General features: G+C 40.7%; 1 protein-coding gene across 1 annotated transcript; it reads right to left on the bottom strand.

Moving 5' to 3' along the window:
• Window positions 1-774: 774 nt before the first annotated feature.
• LOC131949186 (collagen alpha-5(VI) chain-like) lies at window positions 775-23,163 on the bottom strand. Its single transcript, XM_059310975.1, has 20 exons — window positions 23,129-23,163; window positions 21,179-21,270; window positions 20,965-21,021; window positions 20,776-20,835; window positions 19,850-20,073; window positions 18,177-18,339; window positions 10,653-10,832; window positions 10,109-10,126; window positions 9,733-9,950; window positions 8,748-8,913; window positions 8,197-8,367; window positions 7,623-7,679; window positions 6,661-6,887; window positions 5,667-5,829; window positions 4,859-5,038; window positions 3,891-4,295; window positions 2,887-3,137; window positions 2,082-2,238; window positions 1,294-1,476; window positions 775-854 (listed from the first exon to the last, which is right to left on the bottom strand). The coding sequence occupies exons 2-20, from the start codon at window positions 21,267-21,269 to the stop codon at window positions 829-831; spliced, it is 2,997 nt and encodes a 998-aa protein (XP_059166958.1). The 5' UTR covers window position 21,270; window positions 23,129-23,163; the 3' UTR covers window positions 775-828.
• Window positions 23,164-23,183: the final 20 nt, after the last annotated feature.

Genomic DNA, 23,183 nt, shown 5'->3' with positions numbered 1-23,183 from the left:
TACAACTCACCAGACTGATGGGGTAACTCTACAGATAAACCTAGATGTTTCTCGGCTTGTTATTTAAAGATCTCAGGTATAAAGACAATCGTGAATACAACTCGCCAGACTGATGGGTTAACTCTACAGATAAACCTAGATGTTTCTCGGCTTGTTATTTAAAGATCTCAGGTATAAAGACAATCGTGAATACAACTCACCAGACTGATGGGGTAACTCTACAGATAAACCTAGATGTTTCTCGGCTTGTTATTTAAAGATCTCAGGTATAAAGACAATCGTGAATACAACTCACCAGACTGATGGGGTAACTCTACAGATAAACCTAGATGTTTCTCGGCTTGTTATTTAAAGATCTCAGGTATAAAGACAATCGTGAATACAACTCACCAGACTGATGGGGTAACTCTACAGATAAACCTAGATGTTTCTCGGCTTGTTATTTAAAGATCTCAGGTATAAAGACAATCGTGAATACAACTCACCAGACTGATGGGGTAACTCTACAGATAAACCTAGATGTTTCTCGGCTTGTTATTTAAAGATCTCAGGTATAAAGACAATCGTGAATACAACTCACCAGACTGATGGGGTAACTCTACAGATAAACCTAGGTTATTTAAAGAAATCACCTTTTATTTTAATGACTAATTAACAAATACTTTAATATCTGGTTTGAATGAAACGTGTATTTTTATTTAATAAGCAATCAATAAAGGTAGTAATTGAGTCACTTCCGAAGACTAATAAATCAATCAAAACAAAATTATTCATCGTTTAAATTTCGTTTTATTTCACTAAATTACAACTGCCCGTATTAACGACCTTTTAACTGTTGCCAGTTTCCATTGCGTCTGCAAAAAAATAATTTAAAAAATAATTGTTTAATGAGGTCTTACAAACTTTATTATGTTAAAATCTGAGCCCTAATTGCTCACTTTAATTAGCTAAAAAGGGACTTTGTTGTATTTGTTTGTATGAGCCGTAACTAAAGTAAACAATAAAGAAAATAATTGTTTAATGAGATTTTACAAACTTTATTATGTTAAAAAACTGAGCCCTAATTGCTCAATTTAATTAGCTAAAAGGGGACTCTGTTGTATTTGTTTCTATGAGCCGTAACTAAAGTAAACAATAAAGAAAATAATTGTTTAATGAGATTTTACAAACTTTATTATGTTAAAAAACTGAGCCCTAATTGCTCAATTTAATTAGCTAAAAGGGGACTCTGTTGTATTTGTTTCTATGAGCCGTAAATAAACTAAACAATAAAGAAGCCACCACAAGACTTACATGAGCAGGCCAGGTCAACGACCTTCTTCTTGATGAAGTCCAGCGTGTTGAAGTTGTAGGCCAACACGACGTCTTCCTTACTGCTGGCTATAAGGGTCAGCTCCTCCACCGACACCTCTTGACCGATGCCCACAGCGATTATCACCACGTTTTTCTTTTTCAGCTTATCGGCAGCCGCTAGAGCTAGCAGAAACACAATGTTGTTTTTATTACTAGTACAATGCAAAATCTTTAAAAAGCTGCAAAATATTTTTTTGAGGAGTGATTCTTTCTTAAAAATATATTTGTATTTCTGATTTTTCTGTTTTATTTAATTTATTTATTTAGCATTTTATTTCAACAAAAATATTTTAAAGTTACAGTCACTTTTGTGACTGTAAGACGTCCATGAGTCCACTCAGCTCTGATGGGTACCCGACTTACGTTAAGGAAAGTAAAGGCAGCTAGGCATAGTGTTGTCCACACCATCGCTTCATATGCAGAGGTCAAGAAAGATATGAATACTACTTCATCTGCCAAACGTATCGCTAAATCTAAAGAGAATCTTTACGTTTTAACAAATTCGTAACACTAAAGGTTTAACAAGATGACTAATGGTGACAGCTCTATCTGTCGTCAACAGCACAATCTCCTTGACCCCGCCTATAGGTATAACCAGGTTATGTCTGCTCGTTCATTTACTCACCACGATCTCTAGAGGTGGCGGCACCGTCAGTCATCAACAAGACAAACTTCTTGGCCACACCTATAGGTGTAACCAGGTTATGTCAAATGGTTCCATTACTCACCACGATCTCTAGAGGTGGCGGCACCATCTGTCATCAGCAAGACAATCTTCTTGACGCCGCTCCTGCCGCCGTTCTCCTGTTCGAACATGGTGTCAGCCACGTTAAGTGCCCGTCCAGTGTAGGTCAGCGACTTCATCCGTCTGGCCCTCAGTAGTTTCTGTTGGACAACATGGGTTTTAACGTCAACCGTAGAGCTTTCCGATTTAGCATTTTGTTCAACAAACAAACGATATTACAAATAGAAATCGTCCAATTCCGAGGGGCTCTGTTCTGGGCTGATTTTGTACATGACTAGAGTTTGTTTAACTATAAAAGCACTACGTAGGCCTAAGCGATAGAGTGCTAGGCTGCTAACCCGAAAGTCTCGAGTTCGAATCCGGGTCAAAATCAGTCCATCAGCTCTGATGGGTACCTAACACATGTTAGGGAAAGAAAAGGCGGCTGGGCAAAGTGCTGACCACAACTTCCCTTCATATACCGAGGTCAAGAAACATAAGGACCCCACTTCATCACCCAATGGATCGCTAGGTCTAGAGAGTATTCTTTACTTTACGTAAGAAATGCTATTTGTTAAAGTATGTAGAAAATAGTGTTTTTTTTTTAAATTGAATATGTTTTAATAATGTGGAATGAGGTTAATTTCGTTTATTTTTAATAGGCCGGTTAGATTTTCGAAATATATATTAATCATATATATATATATATATATATATATATATATATATATATATATATATATATATACATATATATATACATATATAAATATATATATATATATGTTGAAAGAGAGACGTAGGCCTACTTTCTCTATCTTCCTCGCATCCCTAAACTCGTTGAGGTTGAAGAGCGGGTCGGCCTCGAGGCTGTAGATGAGAGCACCAAACTGGACGTCGCCTGGGCCGAGCGTGAAGAGTTTGGTCAAGTCGGCGGCAAACTGCAGCTCGTTCTCCCAGTCCTGGTCATCGATGCTGTTGGAGGAGTCCATGACCAGCACGATGTCGGCCATCGTGTTCTTCGGGCAGGGCATGGCTGTGGGCGGGGTCCCCGTGGGTTCTGTGTAGCCAGATGTTGAACTCATACACAAGTTATGTTGGGTTAAGATAAGTTAAAGAAAGCAGGAGGAAGTGGCGCTGGGTGAGTCACACACTGCGAAAGGCTCACCCAAATGTTACACGCCAAATGCTTGAGTGGAACCCCCAGGGAAAGTGGAAGAGAGGGCGCCCAAGACAGACCTGGAGGCAGTCTTCTTGAAGAACTAAAGCCAACAGGGATGTCTTGGGAGATGACAAATTTAATAGCCGAGGATAGGAAGAAATGGAAGGAAATGGTGGAGGCCCTATTTTCCATAAGGAGCAAAGAGGACTAAGTCAAGTAAGTCAAGTCATGTAAAAGTAGAAATTTATACACTACTATTTAAATTACTATAAAGAAAAGCCTGAGTCTCTTCCTAAATATTATTAAAAGTGTCCAATAGCTACTAAAGTGACTCACGCTTTTCTGTATAGTAATTTAATTGATATAAATAGGCATCGTAAGATTAAGTCAACCCCCCCCCCCCACCCCTCCCAAGAGTACAGAAACAGGAAAACTCCGGGAATTTAAAAACTACATTCAAAAGAAATTATACATTGTAATTGTGCCATTTGTCCCTCCCATACTTTCTGCTGTTACTTAAAATGTATAAGTATGAAATACTAATTATTGTGTACTCTGACATATAAGCTTGAAACATGATCATAATTTAAGTAGACTGATAAGTAAATGCTGTGATATAAATTGATTTTATCGGATGTTTAAATTACAAACCTGTGATTATAAGTTTACGAGTTGTTGTGTCGTTAATTGATTGTGTGGCAATTGTCGTACTTAGGCTGGTTACTGTTGGATTAGTTGGAGTTGTTGGTTGTGTTGTTGTAATTGTAGTGGTGGGAGGAATGGTTGTTGTTGGTTGTGTAGTTGTCGTTGTTTGCGTTGTTGTGGTTTTTGTTGTCGTTGTTGATTGAACTGTGGTTGTTGGTTCAGTAGTGGTTGTAGTTTGTGTTGTTGTGGTTGTGAGTTGAATTGTGGTTGGTGGTGGCGTGGTAGTTGTTGGTTGAGTTGTAGTTATCATTTGAGTTGTCGTTGTAGGCACTGTGGGCGAGGTAGCTCTAAGCGTTGTTGTTGTCCCCAAGGTTGTTGATGTTGTCGTGAGTTTCGTTGTTGACACATCACCTAAAAACCAAACAGTATTCTAATTTTAGTATTGAAAAGACAAAGATTTAAGAAGATTAAAATGAAACCTAATAAATTTAGATAAAACAATTGATCGTACCGTTTACAGCATTTAAGCCATACATTTCTGAAGTTCTGGCAGCTTATAAGTAACTTAAATTGTGAAAGTGAGAGATACAGGGCTTGTTTTAAATATGTTCGTTGGCTAAACCTTAAAGGAAAATTTCTTCTAAACAAAATATTGCTTATTTACTCTAAATAGAGAAGTATATTTTTAAATGCTCTAAAATGATATATTCTTTAGTCATTACTTTCATGTTCTATTAATCTGTTAGCTATTTTGAAATGACGTCATTTAAATTAAAATCAGTTTCTTTCAGACATCTCTTGTTAAAGGAGGAAGATGGGTAACTCATCAAACCCCACTCGGTACAAAATAGAAAACATTTACTTAACTTGTATAGAAGATACATACTTTTACTCAGTGTCCTTAGAAAATTTAAGTTTCAACTGTCCCTAGCCCAAAGAAAAAATATCTAAAAAAAAAACTGATAAGAACTCACCCTGACAGGCCGCCTTGTACACCCGGCCCAGGACCTGATCTATGACGTCATATCCTCTGGCCAGCACCACGTTCTCCGGACCACTGGCTATTTGCTGCAGCTGCTCAATGTTAGCCTGCCCAGTGCCAATGGCGACAACAGTCACGCCTTGTTTCTTCAGAGCGCTGGCAGCTTCCAGAGCTGGGGGGGGGGTAAAACAGAGAGAGAGGGGGGGGGGGGGGGAGAGAGTGAGAGAGAGGGAGAGAGAGAATTGGAGAGAGAGAGAAAGAGAGAGAAGGAGAGAGACCAGTTAGATCTTGATTTTTAAATGTTTCCGTGTAAGTAAATATAGTAGTGTCTATTTTTACACTGGCTTTGGTTAGGTCTAATCAGAGTAAGTCATTACGAGTAGTGTTTGATCTTTTAGTTGTGTTCATCTCAATATTTTGTACACTCAAATGTAGTATTGAACATTGAAACGATTATACATGTTTTATTTTAGTAGTTTAGTAGCTATTATTAAACTTGTTCTATAGCTATTTGTTTACATTAGAATGTTGCGATATTTGATGAACTGGTAATTACAACTAAGTTTAGCTCAGTGGACCTGAGTGTGCAACTAAGTTTAGGTCCGTAGAGTTGGCGTTACGTTTACGTTTATCTCCCTAGAGCTGCCTGTACAAATAATTTTAGCTCCAGACAGCTGGCTGTACAACTACGTTAAGCTCAGTAAATCTTGCTGTACAACAAAGTTTAGCTCCGTAGAACTTAGTTCAATGGAGTCGGCTTTACAGGGTTAAGCTCCGTAGTGCAGCTTGCAACAACTTACTTAGTTTCGGTTCCTCTGACTCCCCATCCGATATGAGTAAGACAATCCTAGCAGCCGGTGGCCTTCCTCCTGACCTGGTTTCGAACATGCCCTTATTGCTCACCAGCTTGAAGGCATTGTGGGTATAGGTGGTCTCCCCTGCGTAGGAGGCGTGGTTTAGTTTCTGTAACAGTCAATACATTATGTGTGAACTTTTTAGTTTCTGTAACAGTCAATATATTCTGTGTGAATCTTTTAGTTTCTGTAACAGTCAATACATAATATGTGAATCTCTTTGCATATATATGCCTACGGTTTAGTTTATGTCAATATATTCAGTGTAAATGTGTTTGCATGTAGTCGCCTATACTATCATGTAAGACTTGTGTGTATAATAATCGTGTATGGAATATTTGCGGCTATTCCCTCTATGTGTCATAAAATCCTCACAAAGTTATGCAACTAATTTTTTTCTTTATTAAAGATAAATGAATCAACAATTATTTTTATTCATTTACATTTATGATTTTTTTTATTTATTTGAATAGGCATCGTGAAGATTGCATTACATTTAAATCATTAATTCTTTTTGATATACTGAGAACGGAAGTGGTTTAGTGGTAAACAGTGGAACGATTGACCCAAAAGTCTTGAGCTCACTGCTTAGACTTTTGATACACGAAAAAACTAATTTCTACCGAGACGTGTAACGACACTCTTGAGAGTGTTGTGAATGGACTTTAGTGTATCTCACAACAGTGAGCAGTCAGTGCACGTCTAAGCGAACATTGTTCATGGAACAGTAACCTGAATGATGTATTGGAACAGTTACTAAAATCGTTACTTGACGTTATTGGAACGGTTTCTTGAATGATATACTGGAACGGTTACCTGAGTTATGTATTTGAAAGGTACTTGAATAATATACTGGAACTGTTACCTGAGTTATGTATTTGAAAGGTTACTTGAATGATATACTGGAACTGTTACCTGTATTATGTATTGAAAGGTTTACCTGAATGACTTCTTCCTGAGTATCCAAGTCTCTAAGACCGAACAGCTGCTCCGCCTTGTGACTAAAGAGCACAGCGCCAAAGCGGACGTCGCTTGGTCCAACCTTGAACTTCCTCACAAGGCCAGTCGCCAATGTCACCTGCTCGCTGAAAGCCACCAGACCAATACTACCCGAGCTATCAATGAGCCAAATAATATCGGCGAGAGGGGAGCACGTAAGGTTGGGATCTGGAAATATTTACATGTTATAGAATTGATTGATTTAATGTTCTCAAAATGATGTTTTTTTAAAATTATTTTTAACGCGAGTTTTTTGTGTGTGGATATGATAGGGTTAATTTTAGGGTTGTGTAAGTACATAATAAACACCAAACGTAGATGTGCCGTAAAATAGACGATTTAAATTTTTAGTCTATGGCTATAGTGTTAGGTGATGTTCTATCATGTGATTGTGGTTTGATGTTCAAAAAGTCTTCAGACAAGCAGCTAAACTTTAAGACACCACCTCTATCTAACTTTGAGATACCACATCTGTGTAACTTTGAGATACCACCTCTAACTTTGAGATACCACCTCTGTCTAACTTTGAGATACCGCCTCTGTCTAACTTTGAGATACCACCTCTGGTTAACTTTGAGATACCACCTCTGGTTAACTTTGAGATACCACCTCGGTTTAACTGAGATACCACCTGTTTAACTTTGAGATACCACCTCTGTTAAACTTTGAGATACCATCTCTGGTTAACTTTGATATACCACCTCTGTTTAACTGATATGCCACCTCTAACTTTGAGATACCACCCTTGTTAAACTTTGAGATACCACCTTTAACTTTGAGATACCACAAATGTTAAACTTTGAGATACCACCTTTAACTTTGAGATACCACCCCTGTTAAACTTTGAGATACCACCTGTGTGACCAACACGAGGGTTTAAACCTTGAGAAAAATCGTCTGTACCTGTGGTGGGGACAACTGTGGTGCCGGGCAGATCTGGAATCGGGCCATCTGTTGGGTCTGGGAGGAAAAAAACGGTACTGGGGTAGTTGGTACAACGTGTTTATACATCGACATGTCTAAATTTGTTTTAAAAATAGTATAATTTTTTTAAAATCTGAGTATGAACCACACTCGTATCGAATCCTTCAGACTAAAGGGAAAGACTGACGAAGAAAAAACCTCTAGAAGTGGAATAGAGGAAAGTTTGTGTCAGCTCCCCATGTCATAGTAGAACAACAGGCTAACTGCTACACTTGAGGGGTAGTGTAGGGGTAGTGTAGGGGTAGTGTAGGGGTAGTGTAGGGGTAGTGTAGGGGTAGTGTAGGGGTAGTGTAGGGGTAGTGTAGGGGTAGTGTAGGGGTAGTGTAGGGGTAGTGTAGGGGTAGTGTAGGGGTAGTGTAGGGGTAGTGTAGGGGTAGTGTAGGGGTAGTGTAGGGGTAGTGTAGGGGTAGTGTAGGGGTAGTGTAGGGGTAGTGTAAGGGTAGTGTAGCCAGCCTACTTTCTCAACATATTCAGTGTATAAAATCTGACTGACCAATGCAAGCGATTTCTTTGATGTATTCCGTCAACTGCGGTTCAGTAGCAGAGAACACAAACTCAGAGTTGGAAGACAGGAGTTCAAGTCCTTGTTGGTTCGTCTCCTTCCCAATGCCAACAACAATTGAGATGATGCCGTCGTTCAACAGCTGGTCATTGGCTGTGTATCCTGGAATAGCAGTGGAATATAACATATTAGATGCTAGATCATGCAGCTAAATAATGGATGTGTATCATGGAATATCCATAGAATAAAATATATTAGATGCTGCATCATACAGCTAAATATTGGATGTGTATCATGGAATCGCGGTAGAGTAAAACATATTAGATGCTACATCATGCAGTTTAAACGTCATACACAACTGAAACACGGGAAGCAGTATTCTACTTTGTTGATATCTCTAGGTAAGGTGACAATAAATATTTTAAGGCTAGAGAAATTTACGCCTTTAAATAATTATTCATTTATTCCAAGTCCTGTTTTTTTTTTTAATTAAAATTCAATTGACACTAAAGGAAACAAGGTTTTAAAGTATGATTACTAACGAATATATTTCTTGGATTTGCTTTTTCCATCTGTGAGATAGACCACCACTTTCTGTGAATGAGCCCTGCCACCATATGCTTCACTGAACAGCCCGACATCAACAATAAAAGCAGGCATGTCGTCCAAATCAGCGACCTCGTTCATGTAGGGAGCCGACAGCAGCGCCTGTAAGCAATCAATTGGGTGAGAGAATCTTTCTTTTAAGTTAAAATATAAAAGTTTCCCTCTCAAACCTGACGGTCTATGGGGCAAGTGAAGTAGAATTCGCTTGTTTCTGTGACCTCGGCATATGAAGAGATAGTGTGGTCAGCACTATGCTCAGCTGCCTTTACTTTCCCTAACGTGAGTTAGGCACCCATCAGAGTTGGGTAGACTCAGGGACGGTCTACTGACTTGAATCCGGATTCGAACTCGAGACTTACGGGTTAGCAGTCCAGCTCTCTACCGCTAGACCATTCCTTCCCTGCTAGAACCGAATACCAACAAGGAACTAAAATGTGTAGATACAAAGTGTAATCTTCAAGGGCTATAACCGTAGCAATTTCACATGTCGTATGTCAGTTTCCCATAATTTATAGCTTTTGACAACAAGCCAGATTATGACATGGAAAGGACTGGGATGTCGCTTTTTTGTGTTTAACCTTTTTTGACGCACGCAAATCTGTTGAGTGATTTTACTTGCGCCCCAACTATTTACAGGATTTTAAAATAAACTGCCGATTGCGTTTAAACCTTCTTTTTAAATGTTGGTACAGCTTGTTAATATGTTTAGCCTTTTTTTCTGCTCAGTAAGTCAAGGTTCATAATAGAAGCCCCAGCACGATTAGGTTATACTTGTGTTTAGTACTGAACGGATATCAAAACGACAAAATTTACGTGTCTAACTTGAAGCAGTCTAAAGACAAAACTTACATTTCTATCTTGACTTTGTCTAAATTAAAATCTTACATTTCTATCTTGACTATGCCTAAAGTAAAAACTTACATTTCTAACTTGACTCTGTCTTGAAAACGAGTCCAGTTTAAACAAGATTCGGACACCACTACCAACTACAACAGCACCAACCCTCACATCATCTTTGCTCACGTGGAAAGATTTGCTAATGTTTACGGCTATTTTTAGACCGTTCATGTACTCTCTGAAGCCGATACTTGTAGAGGAATCGATTACAAAGAAAAGGTCAATCTCATTTTTGCAGACATCTAGAAAAAAAAACAGAATAACGGTTGAAAACATATTTTCAATTGAAACTACTCAGCTTCTCTTACACTGATTCATAGTGTTAAATGTGCTACTTTATTTAATAGTTTTCTTTTTAATTTAGGGCCGATAATTAAATCATAAGTAATTGTATAAATACCTTTTGTTCGGGGTTTCGCTGAAATAATGATGAAGATTGATTACAAAATTTAAATATATCAGGAATATACTAAGCATAAATTATCACTATTTAAAAAAAAAACCCACCATACCTGATAAATGTGTGAAAAAATTTCAAACACATTCGCTTTTATTAAAATATAAAACAGAATAAAATTAAGCTGACGGTTGCTATAAATTAAAAGTGATCAGAACGTTTTATTTTATTCTGTGTACACGGTACTTCTGTTACTCACCATAGGTAGGATGGTTTAAATACACATTTGCATTTTCAGGTCTTTTTTTATTTAAATAAAATTGTAATTAGACATTTTGTATTAGATCTATGTATAAGTAAACCATCTTAAATTAATTAAAGTAGGCTACAAGTAAGAAAGAAGTATTACTATTGTAAATCTGTATCAGTCCTCACAAGCCGATGATGAAAGCTGTAATACTAAAGCGAACGTGCAAGGCAAACTGACTCTGTAAATTACATGTCTGAGGCGGAAAAAAAAGAGGTACGATGGTATCAGTAGACTTACCTGCACACAATCTACGCTCCAATGATCTTCTGATGGCTATTGGCACATCGAAGTTGGCGGCCTGGTAGACTTTGTCGGGGTCACCGGTTAGGGCATACAGGAGGTCACGGTCAGCGTTGGCACTACCCACGGCCATGACCGTGACCTTGGCCTTGCTCCAGATCTCGGCCTCCAGCAGGACTAGACAGAAGTCAAGAACACAGTGTAGACACACGCCAGTGGTAAGGACACAGTGTAGACACACGACAGTGGTAAGGACACAGTGTAGACACACGCCAGTGGTAAGAACACAGTGTAGACACACGACAGTGATAAGGACACAGTGTAGACACACGGTAAGGACACAGTGTAGACACACGCCAGTGGTAAGGACACAGTGTAGACACACGCCAGTGGTAAGGACACAGTGTAGACACACGACAGTGATAAGGACACAGTGTAGACACACGCCAGTGGTAAGGACACAGTGTAGACACACGACAGTGGTAAGGACACAGTGTAGACACACGCCAGTGGTAAGGACACAGTGTAGACACACGCCAGTGGTAAGGACACAGTGTAGACACACGCCAGTGGTAAGGACACAGTGTAGACACACGCCAGTGGTAAGGACACAGTGTAGACACACGACAGTGGTAAGGACACTGTAGACACACGACAGTGGTAAGGACACAGTGTAGACACACGGTAAGGACACAGTGTAGACACACGCCAGTGGTAAGGACACAGTGTAGACACACGACAGTGGTAAGGACACAGTGTACACACACGGTAAGGACACAGTGTAGACACACGACAGTGGTAAGGACACAGTGTAGACACACGACAGTGGTAAGGACACAGTGTAGACACACGACAGTGGTAAGGACACAGTGTAGACACACGACAGTGATAAGGACACAGTGTAGACACACGACAGTGATAAGGACACAGTGTAGACACACGACAGTGATAAGGACACAGTGTAGACACACGACAGTGATAAGGACACAGTGTAGACACACGCCAGTGGTAAGGACACAGTGTAGACACACGACAGTGATAAGGACACAGTGTAGACACACGACAGTGATAAGGACACAGTGTAGACACGAGACAGTGATAAGGACACAGTGTAGACACGAGACAGTGATAAGGACACAGTGTAGACACACGACAGTGATAAGGACACAGTGTAGACACGAGACAGTGATAAGGACACAGTGTAGACACACGACAGTGATAAGGACACAGTGTAGACACACGACAGTGGTAAGGACACAGTGTAGACACACGACAGTGATAAGGACACAGTGTAGACACACGACAGTGATAAGGACACAGTGTAGACACACGACAGTGGTAAGGACACAGTGTAGACACACGCCAGTGGTAAGGACACAGTGTAGACACACGCCAGTGGTAAGGACACAGTGTAGACACACGCCAGTGGTAAGGACACAGTGTAGACACACGCCAGTGGTAAGGACACAGTGTAGACACACGACAGTGGTAAGGACACTGTAGACACACGACAGTGGTAAGGACACAGTGTAGACACACGGTAAGGACACAGTGTAGACACACGCCAGTGGTAAGGACACAGTGTAGACACACGACAGTGGTAAGGACACAGTGTACACACACGGTAAGGACACAGTGTAGACACACGACAGTGGTAAGGACACAGTGTAGACACACGACAGTGGTAAGGACACAGTGTAGACACACGACAGTGGTAAGGACACAGTGTAGACACACGACAGTGATAAGGACACAGTGTAGACACACGACAGTGATAAGGACACAGTGTAGACACACGACAGTGATAAGGACACAGTGTAGACACACGACAGTGATAAGGACACAGTGTAGACACACGCCAGTGGTAAGGACACAGTGTAGACACACGACAGTGATAAGGACACAGTGTAGACACACGACAGTGATAAGGACACAGTGTAGACACGAGACAGTGATAAGGACACAGTGTAGACACGAGACAGTGATAAGGACACAGTGTAGACACACGACAGTGATAAGGACACAGTGTAGACACGAGACAGTGATAAGGACACAGTGTAGACACACGACAGTGATAAGGACACAGTGTAGACACACGACAGTGGTAAGGACACAGTGTAGACACACGACAGTGATAAGGACACAGTGTAGACACACGACAGTGATAAGGACACAGTGTAGACACACGACAGTGGTAAGGACACAGTGTAGACACACGACAGTGGTAAGGACACAGTGTAGACTCACGACAGTGGTAAGGACACAGTGTAGACACACGACAGTGATAAGGACACAGTGTAGACACACGACAGTGATAAGGACACAGTGTAGACACACGACAGTGGTAAGGACACAGTGTAGACACACGACAGTGGTAAGGACACAGTGTAGACACACGACAGTGGTAAGGACACAGTGTAGACACACGACAGTGGTAAGGACACAGTGTAGACACACGACAGTGGTAAGGACACAGTGTAGACTCACGACAGTGATAAGGACACAGTGTAGACACACGACAGTGATAAGGACACAGTGTAGACACACGACAGTGGTAAGGACACAGTGTAGACACACGACAGTGGTAAGGACACAGTGTAGACACACGACAGTGGTAAGGACACAGTGTAGACACACGACAGTGGTAAGGACACAGTGTAGACACACGACAATGGTAAGGACACAGTGTAGACACACGGTAAGGACACAGTGTAGACACACGACAGTGGTAAGGACACAATGTAGACACATGACAGTGGTAAGGACACAGTGTAGACACACGACAGTGGTAAGGACACAGTGTACACACACGGTAAGGACACAGTGTAGACACACGACAGTGGTAAGGACACAGTGTAGACACACGACAGTGGTAAGGACACAGTGTAGACACACGACAGTGGTAAGGACACAGTGTAGACACACGACAGTGATAAGGACACAGTGTAGACACACGACAGTGATAAGGACACAGTGTAGACACACGACAGTGATAAGGACACAGTGTAGACACACGACAGTGATAAGGACACAGTGTAGACACACGACAGTGATAAGGACACAGTGTAGACACACGACAGTGATAAGGGCACAGTGTAGACACACGATAGTGATAAGGACACAGTAGACACACGACAGTGGTAAGGACACAGTGTAGACACACGACAGTGATAAGGACACAGTGTAGACACACGACAGTGATAAGGACACAGTGTAGACACACGACAGTGGTAAGGACACAGTGTAGACACACGACAGTGATAAGGACACAGTGTAGACACACGACAGTGATAAGGACACAGTGTAGACACACGACAGTGATAAGGACACAGTGTAGACACACGACAGTGATAAGGACACAGTGTAGACACACGACAGTGGTAAGGACACAGTGTAGACACACGACAGTGATAAGGACACAGTGTAGACACACGACAGTGATAAGGACACAGTGTAGACACACGACAGTGATAAGGACACAGTGTAGACACACGACAGTGATAAGGACACAGTGTAGACACACGATAGTGATAAGGACACAGTAGACACACGACAGTGGTAAGGACACAGTGTAGACACACGGTAAGGACACAGTGTAGACACACGCCAGTGGTAAGGACACAGTGTAGACACACGACAGTGGTAAGGACACAGTGTAGACACACGACAGTGGTAAGGACACAGTGTAGACACACGACAGTGTAGACACACGACAGTGGTAAGGACACAGTGTAGACACACGACAGTGGTAAGGACACAGTGTAGACACACGACAGTGATAAGGACACAGTGTAGACACACGACAGTGATAAGGACACAGTGTAGACACACGACAGTGATAAGGACACAGTGTAGACACACGACAGTGATAACGACACAGTGTAGACACACGACAGTGATAAGGACACAGTGTAGACACACGACAGTGATAAGGGCACAGTGTAGACACACGATAGTGATAAGGACACAGTAGACACACGACAGTGGTAAGGACACAGTGTAGACACACGACAGTGATAAGGACACAGTGTAGACACACGACAGTGATAAGGACACAGTGTAGACACACGACAGTGGTAAGGACACAGTGTAGACACACGACAGTGATAAGGACACAGTGTAGACACACGACAGTGATAAGGACACAGTGTAGACACACGACAGTGATAAGGACACAGTGTAGACACACGACAGTGATAAGGACACAGTGTAGACACACGACAGTGGTAAGGACACAGTGTAGACACACGACAGTGATAAGGACACAGTGTAGACACACGACAGTGATAAGGACACAGTGTAGACACACGACAGTGATAAGGACACAGTGTAGACACACGACAGTGATAAGGACACAGTGTAGACACACGACAGTGATAAGGACACAGTGTAGACACACGACAGTGATAAGGACACAGTGTAGACACACGACAGTGATAAGGACACAGTGTAGACACACGACAGTGATAAGGACACAGTGTAGACACACGACAGTGATAAGGGCACAGTGTAGACACACGATAGTGATAAGGACACAGTAGACACACGACAGTGGTAAGGACACAGTGTAGACACACGACAGTGATAAGGACACAGTGTAGACACACGACAGTGATAAGGACACAGTGTAGACACACGACAGTGGTAAGGACACAGTGTAGACACACGGTAAGGACACAGTGTAGACACACGACAGTGGTAAGGACACAGTGTAGACACACGACAGTGGTAAGGACACAGTGTAGACACACGACAGTGGTAAGGACACAGTGTAGACACACGACAGTGTAGACACACGACAGTGGTAAGGACACAGTGTAGACACACGACAGTGGTAAGGACACAGTGTAGACACACGACAGTGATAAGGACACAGTGTAGACACACGACAGTGATAAGGACACAGTGTAGACACACGACAGTGATAAGGACACAGTGTAGACACACGACAGTGATAAGGACACAGTGTAGACACACGATAGTGGTAAGGACACAGTGTAGACACACGATAGTGATAAGGACACAGTGTAGACACACGATAGTGGTAAGGACACAGTGTAGACACACGACAGTGTAGACACACGACAGTGATAAGGACACAGTGTAGACACACGACAGTGGTAAGGACACAGTGTAGACACACGACAGTGGTAAGGACACAGTGTAGACACACGACAGTGGTAAGGACACAGTGTAGACACACGATAGTGTAGACACACGACAGTGATATGGACACAGTGTAGACACACGACAGTGATAAGGACACAGTGTAGACACACGATAAGGACACAGTGTAGACACACGACAGTGATAAGGACACAGTGTAGACACATGATAGTGGTAAGGACACAGTGTAGACACACGATAGTGGTAAGGACACAGTGTAGACACACGGTAAGGAGACAGTGTAGACACACGACAGTGATAAGGACACAGTGTAGACACACGATAGTGTAGACTCACGACAGTGATAAGGACACAGTGTAGACACACGACAGTGATAAGAACACAGTGTAGACACACGACAGTGGTAAGGACACAGTGTAGACACACGACAGTGTAGACACACGACAGTGGTAAGGACACAGTGTAGACACACGACAGTGATAAGGTCACAGTGTAGACACACGATAGTGGTAAGGACACAGTGTAGACACACGATAGTGGTAAGGACACAGTGTAGACACACGACAGTGATAAGGACACAGTGTAGACACACGGTAAGGACACAGTGTAGACACACGACAGTGATAAGGACACAGTGTAGACACACGACAGTGGTAAGGACACAGTGTAGACACACGATAGTGGTAAGGACACAGTGTAGACACACGACAGTGATAAGGACACAGTGTAGACACACGACAGTGGTAAGGACACAGTGTAGACACACGACAGTGATAAGGACACAGTGTAGACACACGGTAAGGACACAGTGTAGACACACGACAGTGATAAGGACACAGTGTAGACACACGACAGTGGTAAGGACACAGTGTAGACACACGATAGTGGTAAGGACACAGTGTAGACACACGACAGTGATAAGGACACAGTGTAGACACACGATAGTGGTAAGGACACAGTGTAGACACACGACAGTGATAAGGACACAGTGTAGACACACGACATTGGTAAGGACACAGTGTAGACACACGATAGTGGTAAGGACACAGTGTAGACACACGACAGTGGTAAGGACACAGTGTAGACACACGATAGTGATAAGGACACAGTGTAGACACACGATAGTGATAAGGACACAGTGTAGACACACGATAGTGGTAAGGACACAGTGTAGACACACGGTAAGGACACAATGTAGACACACGACAGTGGTAAGGACACAGTGTAGACACACGATAGTGGTAAGGACACAGTGTAGACACACGACAGTGATAAGGACACAGTGTAGACACACGACAGTGATAAGGACACAGTGTAGACACACGACAGTGGTAAGGACACAGTGTAGACACACAACAGTGTAGACACATGACAGTGTAGACACACGACAGTAGTAAGGACACAGTGTACACACACGGTAAGGACACAGTGTAGACACACGATAGTGGTAAGGACACAGTGTAGACACACGACAGTGGTAAGGACACAGTGTAGACACAGTGATAAGGACACGCTATACACACGACAGTGATAAGGACACGCTAGACACACGACAGTGGTAAGGACACAGTGTAGACACACGACAGTGGTAAGGACACAGTGTAGACACATGACAGTGAAAAGGACACAGTGTAGACACACGACAGTGGTAAGGACACAGTGTAGACACACGACAGTGATAAGGACACAGTGTAGACACACGACAGTGGTAAGGACACAGTGTAGACACACGACAGTGATAAGGACACAGTGTAGACACACGGTAAGGACACAGTGTAGACACACGATAGTGGTAAGGACACAGTGTAGACACACGACAGTGGTAAGGACACAGTGTAGACACAGTGATAAGGACACGCTATACACACGACAGTGATAAGGACACGCTAGACACACGACAGTGGTAAGGACACAGTGTAGACACACGACAGTGGTAAGGACACAGTGTAGACACATGACAGTGAAAAGGACACGCTATACACACGCCAGTGATAAGGACCTACTAGCAAATTATGAGTGTACGTACATGATAGTGATAAATGTCCATACATGCAAATAATAAGTGTATATTTATGCTAGTGATAGATGCACATACAAGCAAATTATGGGAGCACATACATGATAGTGATTAGTGCTCACACACTAAAGTGACACCAGCGTGTACATGTATCTGATTGAACACTAACGTCCACCAGCATAAATTAATGACGAATAGTCATTATCGAGTTAAGATTTGTACCTTCTAAATAACTGCAATTACAAAGTTAAATATTAATATTTGTCAATAGTAAAAAAAGTAGATATAAATTAACAAAATACTAATTTAACAAGCTAATTTTTTCCGAGAAAAAATAGCAGTGTACTGCTGTCATGGAGGAAAAAGCTGAATCTTACTGTGACGATTGATTGGTTGTTTCCCATCGGTGAAAACAATGGCGAATTTGGCCGCAGCTTTTCTACCTCCGTAGCGAGCGTGGAAGAGGTCAAGCATTCTCACACCCAGAAGTCCTTTCATGACGTCAGTTCCGCCCTCGTAATAGCGGGTAGATCTGATTTTCTGTTGTCAACGTGTGTACAGGTTAGGCATGAACGCAGATAGGCAGTGGTGAGTCTAGTTGTAATATATGTTGTTTATTGTTTATTTATGTTGTCATTTGTTTACTTATGTTATTTATTAGTTAAGGCAGTATCGTATTTATCAGTACAGATAGATAATGTTTAATTTAGCCCCATGAGTACATAGTACATGTTTCTGACACGAAAAAGTTGAGTGCTGTGTTTTGGCTACCGTCAATTTTAATGGTAGTTGAATTATGTAAAGCAATGACGCTGTGTGGTTGGTGTGTGGACGTTGGAGGGGGGACGTTAAATAGTTGTGTGGTGATTGTGTGGTAAAGTAAAGCGTGCTAAGAGACGAGTACTGAAGTGGGGGGGGGGTGATGTCGTGTTCTGTATGAGAGTATTACAGTGGTGGAAAAATGTGTGTAAATAAATACATTAGAATTACATTAGAAATACATTAGAAATACATTAGAAATACATTAGAAATACATTAGAAATACATTAGAAATACATTAGAAATACGCTTGGGCGTGGCGTAGAGTTAAAAGCAGTGACGTTTCTGTGTAGCCGTATTAAGATGTAATCCTTGTCTAAGTAGTAAGGGAGAAAGGTGGAGCTTAGACAATAATTCCATTACTGAAAGGCGGAAGTTCGTAGCTGAAGTTTCATCTTAATTGGTAATCAGTGTATGTTGATTTTTCTATCAAATGGTTGCGGTTTATGTGTACAAAAAAGTAATGTGTAGTGAAAGCTTGAAGAGTTTTAATTAAAAATCCCATGCTTAACAACAATCACTACCTGATATAGTAGTTTAGCGTGTAATAACAAATCACTACCTGTTATAGTAGTTTAGCATCTAACAACAAATCACTACATGGTATAGTAGTTTAGCGTATAGCAATAATCACTATCTGATATAGTAGTTTAGCGTCTTACAACAATCACTACCTGATATAGTTTAGCGTCTAACAAAAAATCACTACCTGATATAGTAGTTTAGCGTCTAACAACAAATCACTACCTCGTATAGTAGTTTAGCGTATAACAACAATCACTACGTATTATAGTAGTTTAGCGTCTAACAACAATCACTACCTTATATAGTAGTTTAGCGTCTAACAACAATCACTACCTTATATAGTAGTTTAGCGTCTAACAACAAATCACTACCTGATATAGCAGGGGCGTAGCGAGGGGGGGCGGGGGTGCGGACCGCACCGGGTGACACCATTTAGGGGGGTGACACCAAGGCAAAAAATAGCAAAATATATAGACAAAAACTTGAGGGGGTGCAAATTGAAAGTTTGAGGGGGGGGGGGGGGGTGGGTGCAAATAAAAAAACTAGAGGGGGGGGGGGGGGTGCAAATCGAAAACATGAAAGTTTGTCCCCGGGAAGGGTCGCAACGCCTCTGGGGGGTGACACCATTAAGTACCGCACCGGGTGACACCCAACCTCGCTACGCCACTGTGATATAGTAGTTTAGCGTCTAACAACAAATCACTACCTGATACAGCTGAGCGTGGTCCGAAAAATCTTTGAAATTGAACACTTTATGGAAATATGAGTCGTACTGGACGGCCGCGAACCGAGCCTTGTTCGGGCCGAGAGCAAAACTTTTCGTCAGGTCGGCCGCCATCTTGAGTTGTTTGACGAACTGATCGGGGCCAATACTTCCGGACGAGTCAAAAATAAACATGACGTCAATAAACGGTTTGCAGATCTCTAAGTCTGAAAGGACGAAATTACGAGATGTTTATGATAATATCGTGTATGTAACATTTAATTTCGGATATTTTACAAAACAAAACATTATTTTTGTCATTATTTTTCTTAAAGTAAAAAAACCTTTCAAACCTTACGGCATATGGGGCAGGTGGAGTATAGTTGATCTGTTTCAAGTTATTATGTTTAACTATTACATAATTAACACAAATAATAGTCACAGAGTAAGTGCATGTGAAATAAAATCGTATATTTAAGGAGGAAAACCTTAATGCGTGTGCTGCTTATATCCATCTAACGGTGACAAATAGGAGTGATGTTGTTTCAAAAAGTGCTTTGTTAAATATACAACAGTATGTGAATGTCCACGATACAACTTATTGAATGTCCATGATACAACTTATTGAATGTCCATGATACAACTTATTGAATGTCCATGATACAACTTATTGAATGTCCATGATACAACTTATTGAATGTCCATGATACAACTTATTGAATGTCCATGATACAACTTATTGAATGTCCATGATACAACTTATTGAATGTCCATGATACAACTTATTGAATGTCCATGATACAACTTATTGAATGTCCATGATACAACTTATTGAATGTCCATGATACAACTTATTGAATGTCCATGATACAACTTATTGAATGTCCACGATACAACTTATTGAATGATTGTTTGATGTGTTGGTTTACCTGAATAGTCCTTCTGGGGATTCCACGGTTGAAAGATGTCGAAAGCATCGAACTTGAGAGCTGCAGAGAAGAAGCACAATGGCAGCTGTTCAGTTCTAATAAGTTATCTAAGTAAAATAACACAGGGTATTAACATGAGATAATTAGTGGAGTGAACATCGAGGTGCAATAATGCATGATAAAACTTACCTGAATTGTCTTGTTCAACTGGATAAGGTAAATAATCCCCATCCAAAAATGTAAATCCTATAGACAATAAAAACATACAAGTAACTCTACACCTTTAATAAAATAGCATTCGTTTAAAATATTTTAAAAAATCGAACTAGTGTATGCGTAGAATTTTTTCGGTTTAGATAAAAATATGCCGTTCAATGTGACGTCATGCACGCTGGGTACTCACGTCTGTGCCCAGCCCATGTAGAGCTGATGATGCCAGAAATGAGCAGGACACTTGACCACAGGATGCTGGACGTTCGACACGTCATTCTCATGCTGTACTCACGGCAGTGACGTTTAAATAGGGAGTACAGTACAAATATAGAGGGAGTACAGTACAAATATAGAGGGAGTACAGTACAAATGTAGAGGGAGTACAGTACAAATATAGAGGGAGTACAGTACAAATATAGAGGGAGTACAGTACAAATATAGAGGGAGTACAGTACAAATATAGAGGGAGTACAGTACAAATGTAGAGGGAGTACAGTACAAATATAGAGGGAGTACAGTACAAATATAGAGGGAGTACAGTACAAATATAGAGGGAGTACAGTACAAATATAGAGGGAGTACAGTACAAATATAGAGGGAGTACAGTACAAATATAGAGGGAGTACAGTAAAAATATAGAGGGAGTACAGTACAAATATAGAGGGAGTACAGTACAAATATAGAGGGAGTACAGTACAAATATAGAGGGAGTACAGTACAAATATAGAGGGAGTACAGTACAAATATAGAGGGAGTACAGTAAAAATATAGAGGGAGTACAGTACAAATATAAAGGGAGTACAGTACAAATATAGAGCAGTCTTCAAATACTTTGACATTTTGAGATAGACATGTTTTCAAATACTATGACATTTTGAGATAGATAGAAATGTTAAAAAAAAACTTTTACATATTAATGTAGATACATATGTGATTGTGTTCAAATATTTTTCGTTGTGAGGTAGATGAACATTTGTTCTGAAAAATTGGAAATTGGAAGTGTTCAAATGATTTTAGATTTTGACGTTGATAAGAATTTGATTTGATACTTTGTAGTTGTCATGTAGAATGTAAAAAAACGTTTGTTGTGTTACTAATGATTAGTTCCACCGACATGTGTACAAATAATGTACATTGTGATCTAGATAAGCATTTATTCTTTTAGCTAACATTACTAAATACTGATCCTAATTTTACAGGCTGCTTTAGCCCTGTGAGGTTAATCTCTAAGGTTAAGTTTCGTATTTTGATAAATGTTAAATTAAATAAAACTAAGTAATTGAAAGATTGGGCTTAGATTAATTATTAGAAATGCAAAGTGTTATGTTCTAAGGGGTCGTCCATAAATGACGTCACACTCGTAGCGGGGAGGGGGGGTCGGTAATTTTGTGACGATGTGGGATGAGGGGGAGGGGGTGGGGGGTTCAGATGGTGCGACGTCACACTTTTGCTGTATAGATAAGAAATGTTAGGAAACGAATTTTAGACGTTATTTAACGTTTTAGAAAACAGTTTTAATAAATTATAATAGGAAATGATTAAAATACTCTATTTTGACATATTTCAGACAAGATTTTGGAAAAATATCGATGTTAAAAAAAAATTCAACTGTAGTTTTGAGGGGGGGGGGGGGGTTGTAGGCTGAGGTGTGACGTCATTTTAGGGGGGGGTCTGGCTTTTTGTGACGACGTGTGACGGAGGGGTGGGAGGGGGAGGTAAAAATCGTCCAAAAAAGCGTGACTTCATATATGGATGACCCATAAGTAGAGAATGATTGGTGGCATCTTTGAGAAAAATACAAAGAGTGATGTTGAATGTAGAGAATGTGTGATGAGATCTTAGAGAAAAATACGCCTATTATAAAACCCTAGGATAAAATTATTTAACGATAATAAAATCTGGTTCTACCAACACACATGTAAGCAAACACAAGCATAAAAAGTATACATAAGTCTGTTTATCTAAATCAAAATATTATAAAAGTTGATTTAATAATATTAATTTTAATTATCTCAACCATAATGTTAGTGTTTAAATTTTAAAAAATGTAAACATAAAAAAAAAACTTTGAAACTAAGTATGTAATATGTAAGAGAGTTGTAATTGTTTATGGTGAGTAAACGTGAATGGTGATGTCTACAGCCAGTTACTCACCCGTACCGTATGTCAGCTGTGTATAGATGTGTTAAGGTGAA

The sequence above is a fragment of the Physella acuta genome, unplaced genomic scaffold (genome assembly GCF_028476545.2).
Source record: "Physella acuta isolate Inbredline_101_S28 unplaced genomic scaffold, ASM2847654v3 ptg000677l, whole genome shotgun sequence".
In the NCBI taxonomy this organism is placed as follows: Eukaryota; Metazoa; Mollusca; class Gastropoda; family Physidae; genus Physella; species Physella acuta.
Note: the sequence above shows the minus strand (reverse complement) of the source record. Positions and strands in the feature narration are given on the sequence as shown.

Coding starts and splice junctions, on each gene's coding strand:
- LOC131949186 (XM_059310975.1), bottom strand. CDS start 21,269: ATGAGAATGACGTGTCGAACGTCCAGCATCCTGTGGTCAAGTGTCCTG. Junction 10,833..18,176: donor ACAACCAATCAATCGTCACA/GTAAGATTCAGC, acceptor ACTTCTGTCTAG/TCCTGCTGGAGGCCGAGATC. Junction 855..1,293: donor CGTTGACCTGGCCTGCTCAT/GTAAGTCTTGTG, acceptor ATTTTTTTGCAG/ACGCAATGGAAACTGGCAAC.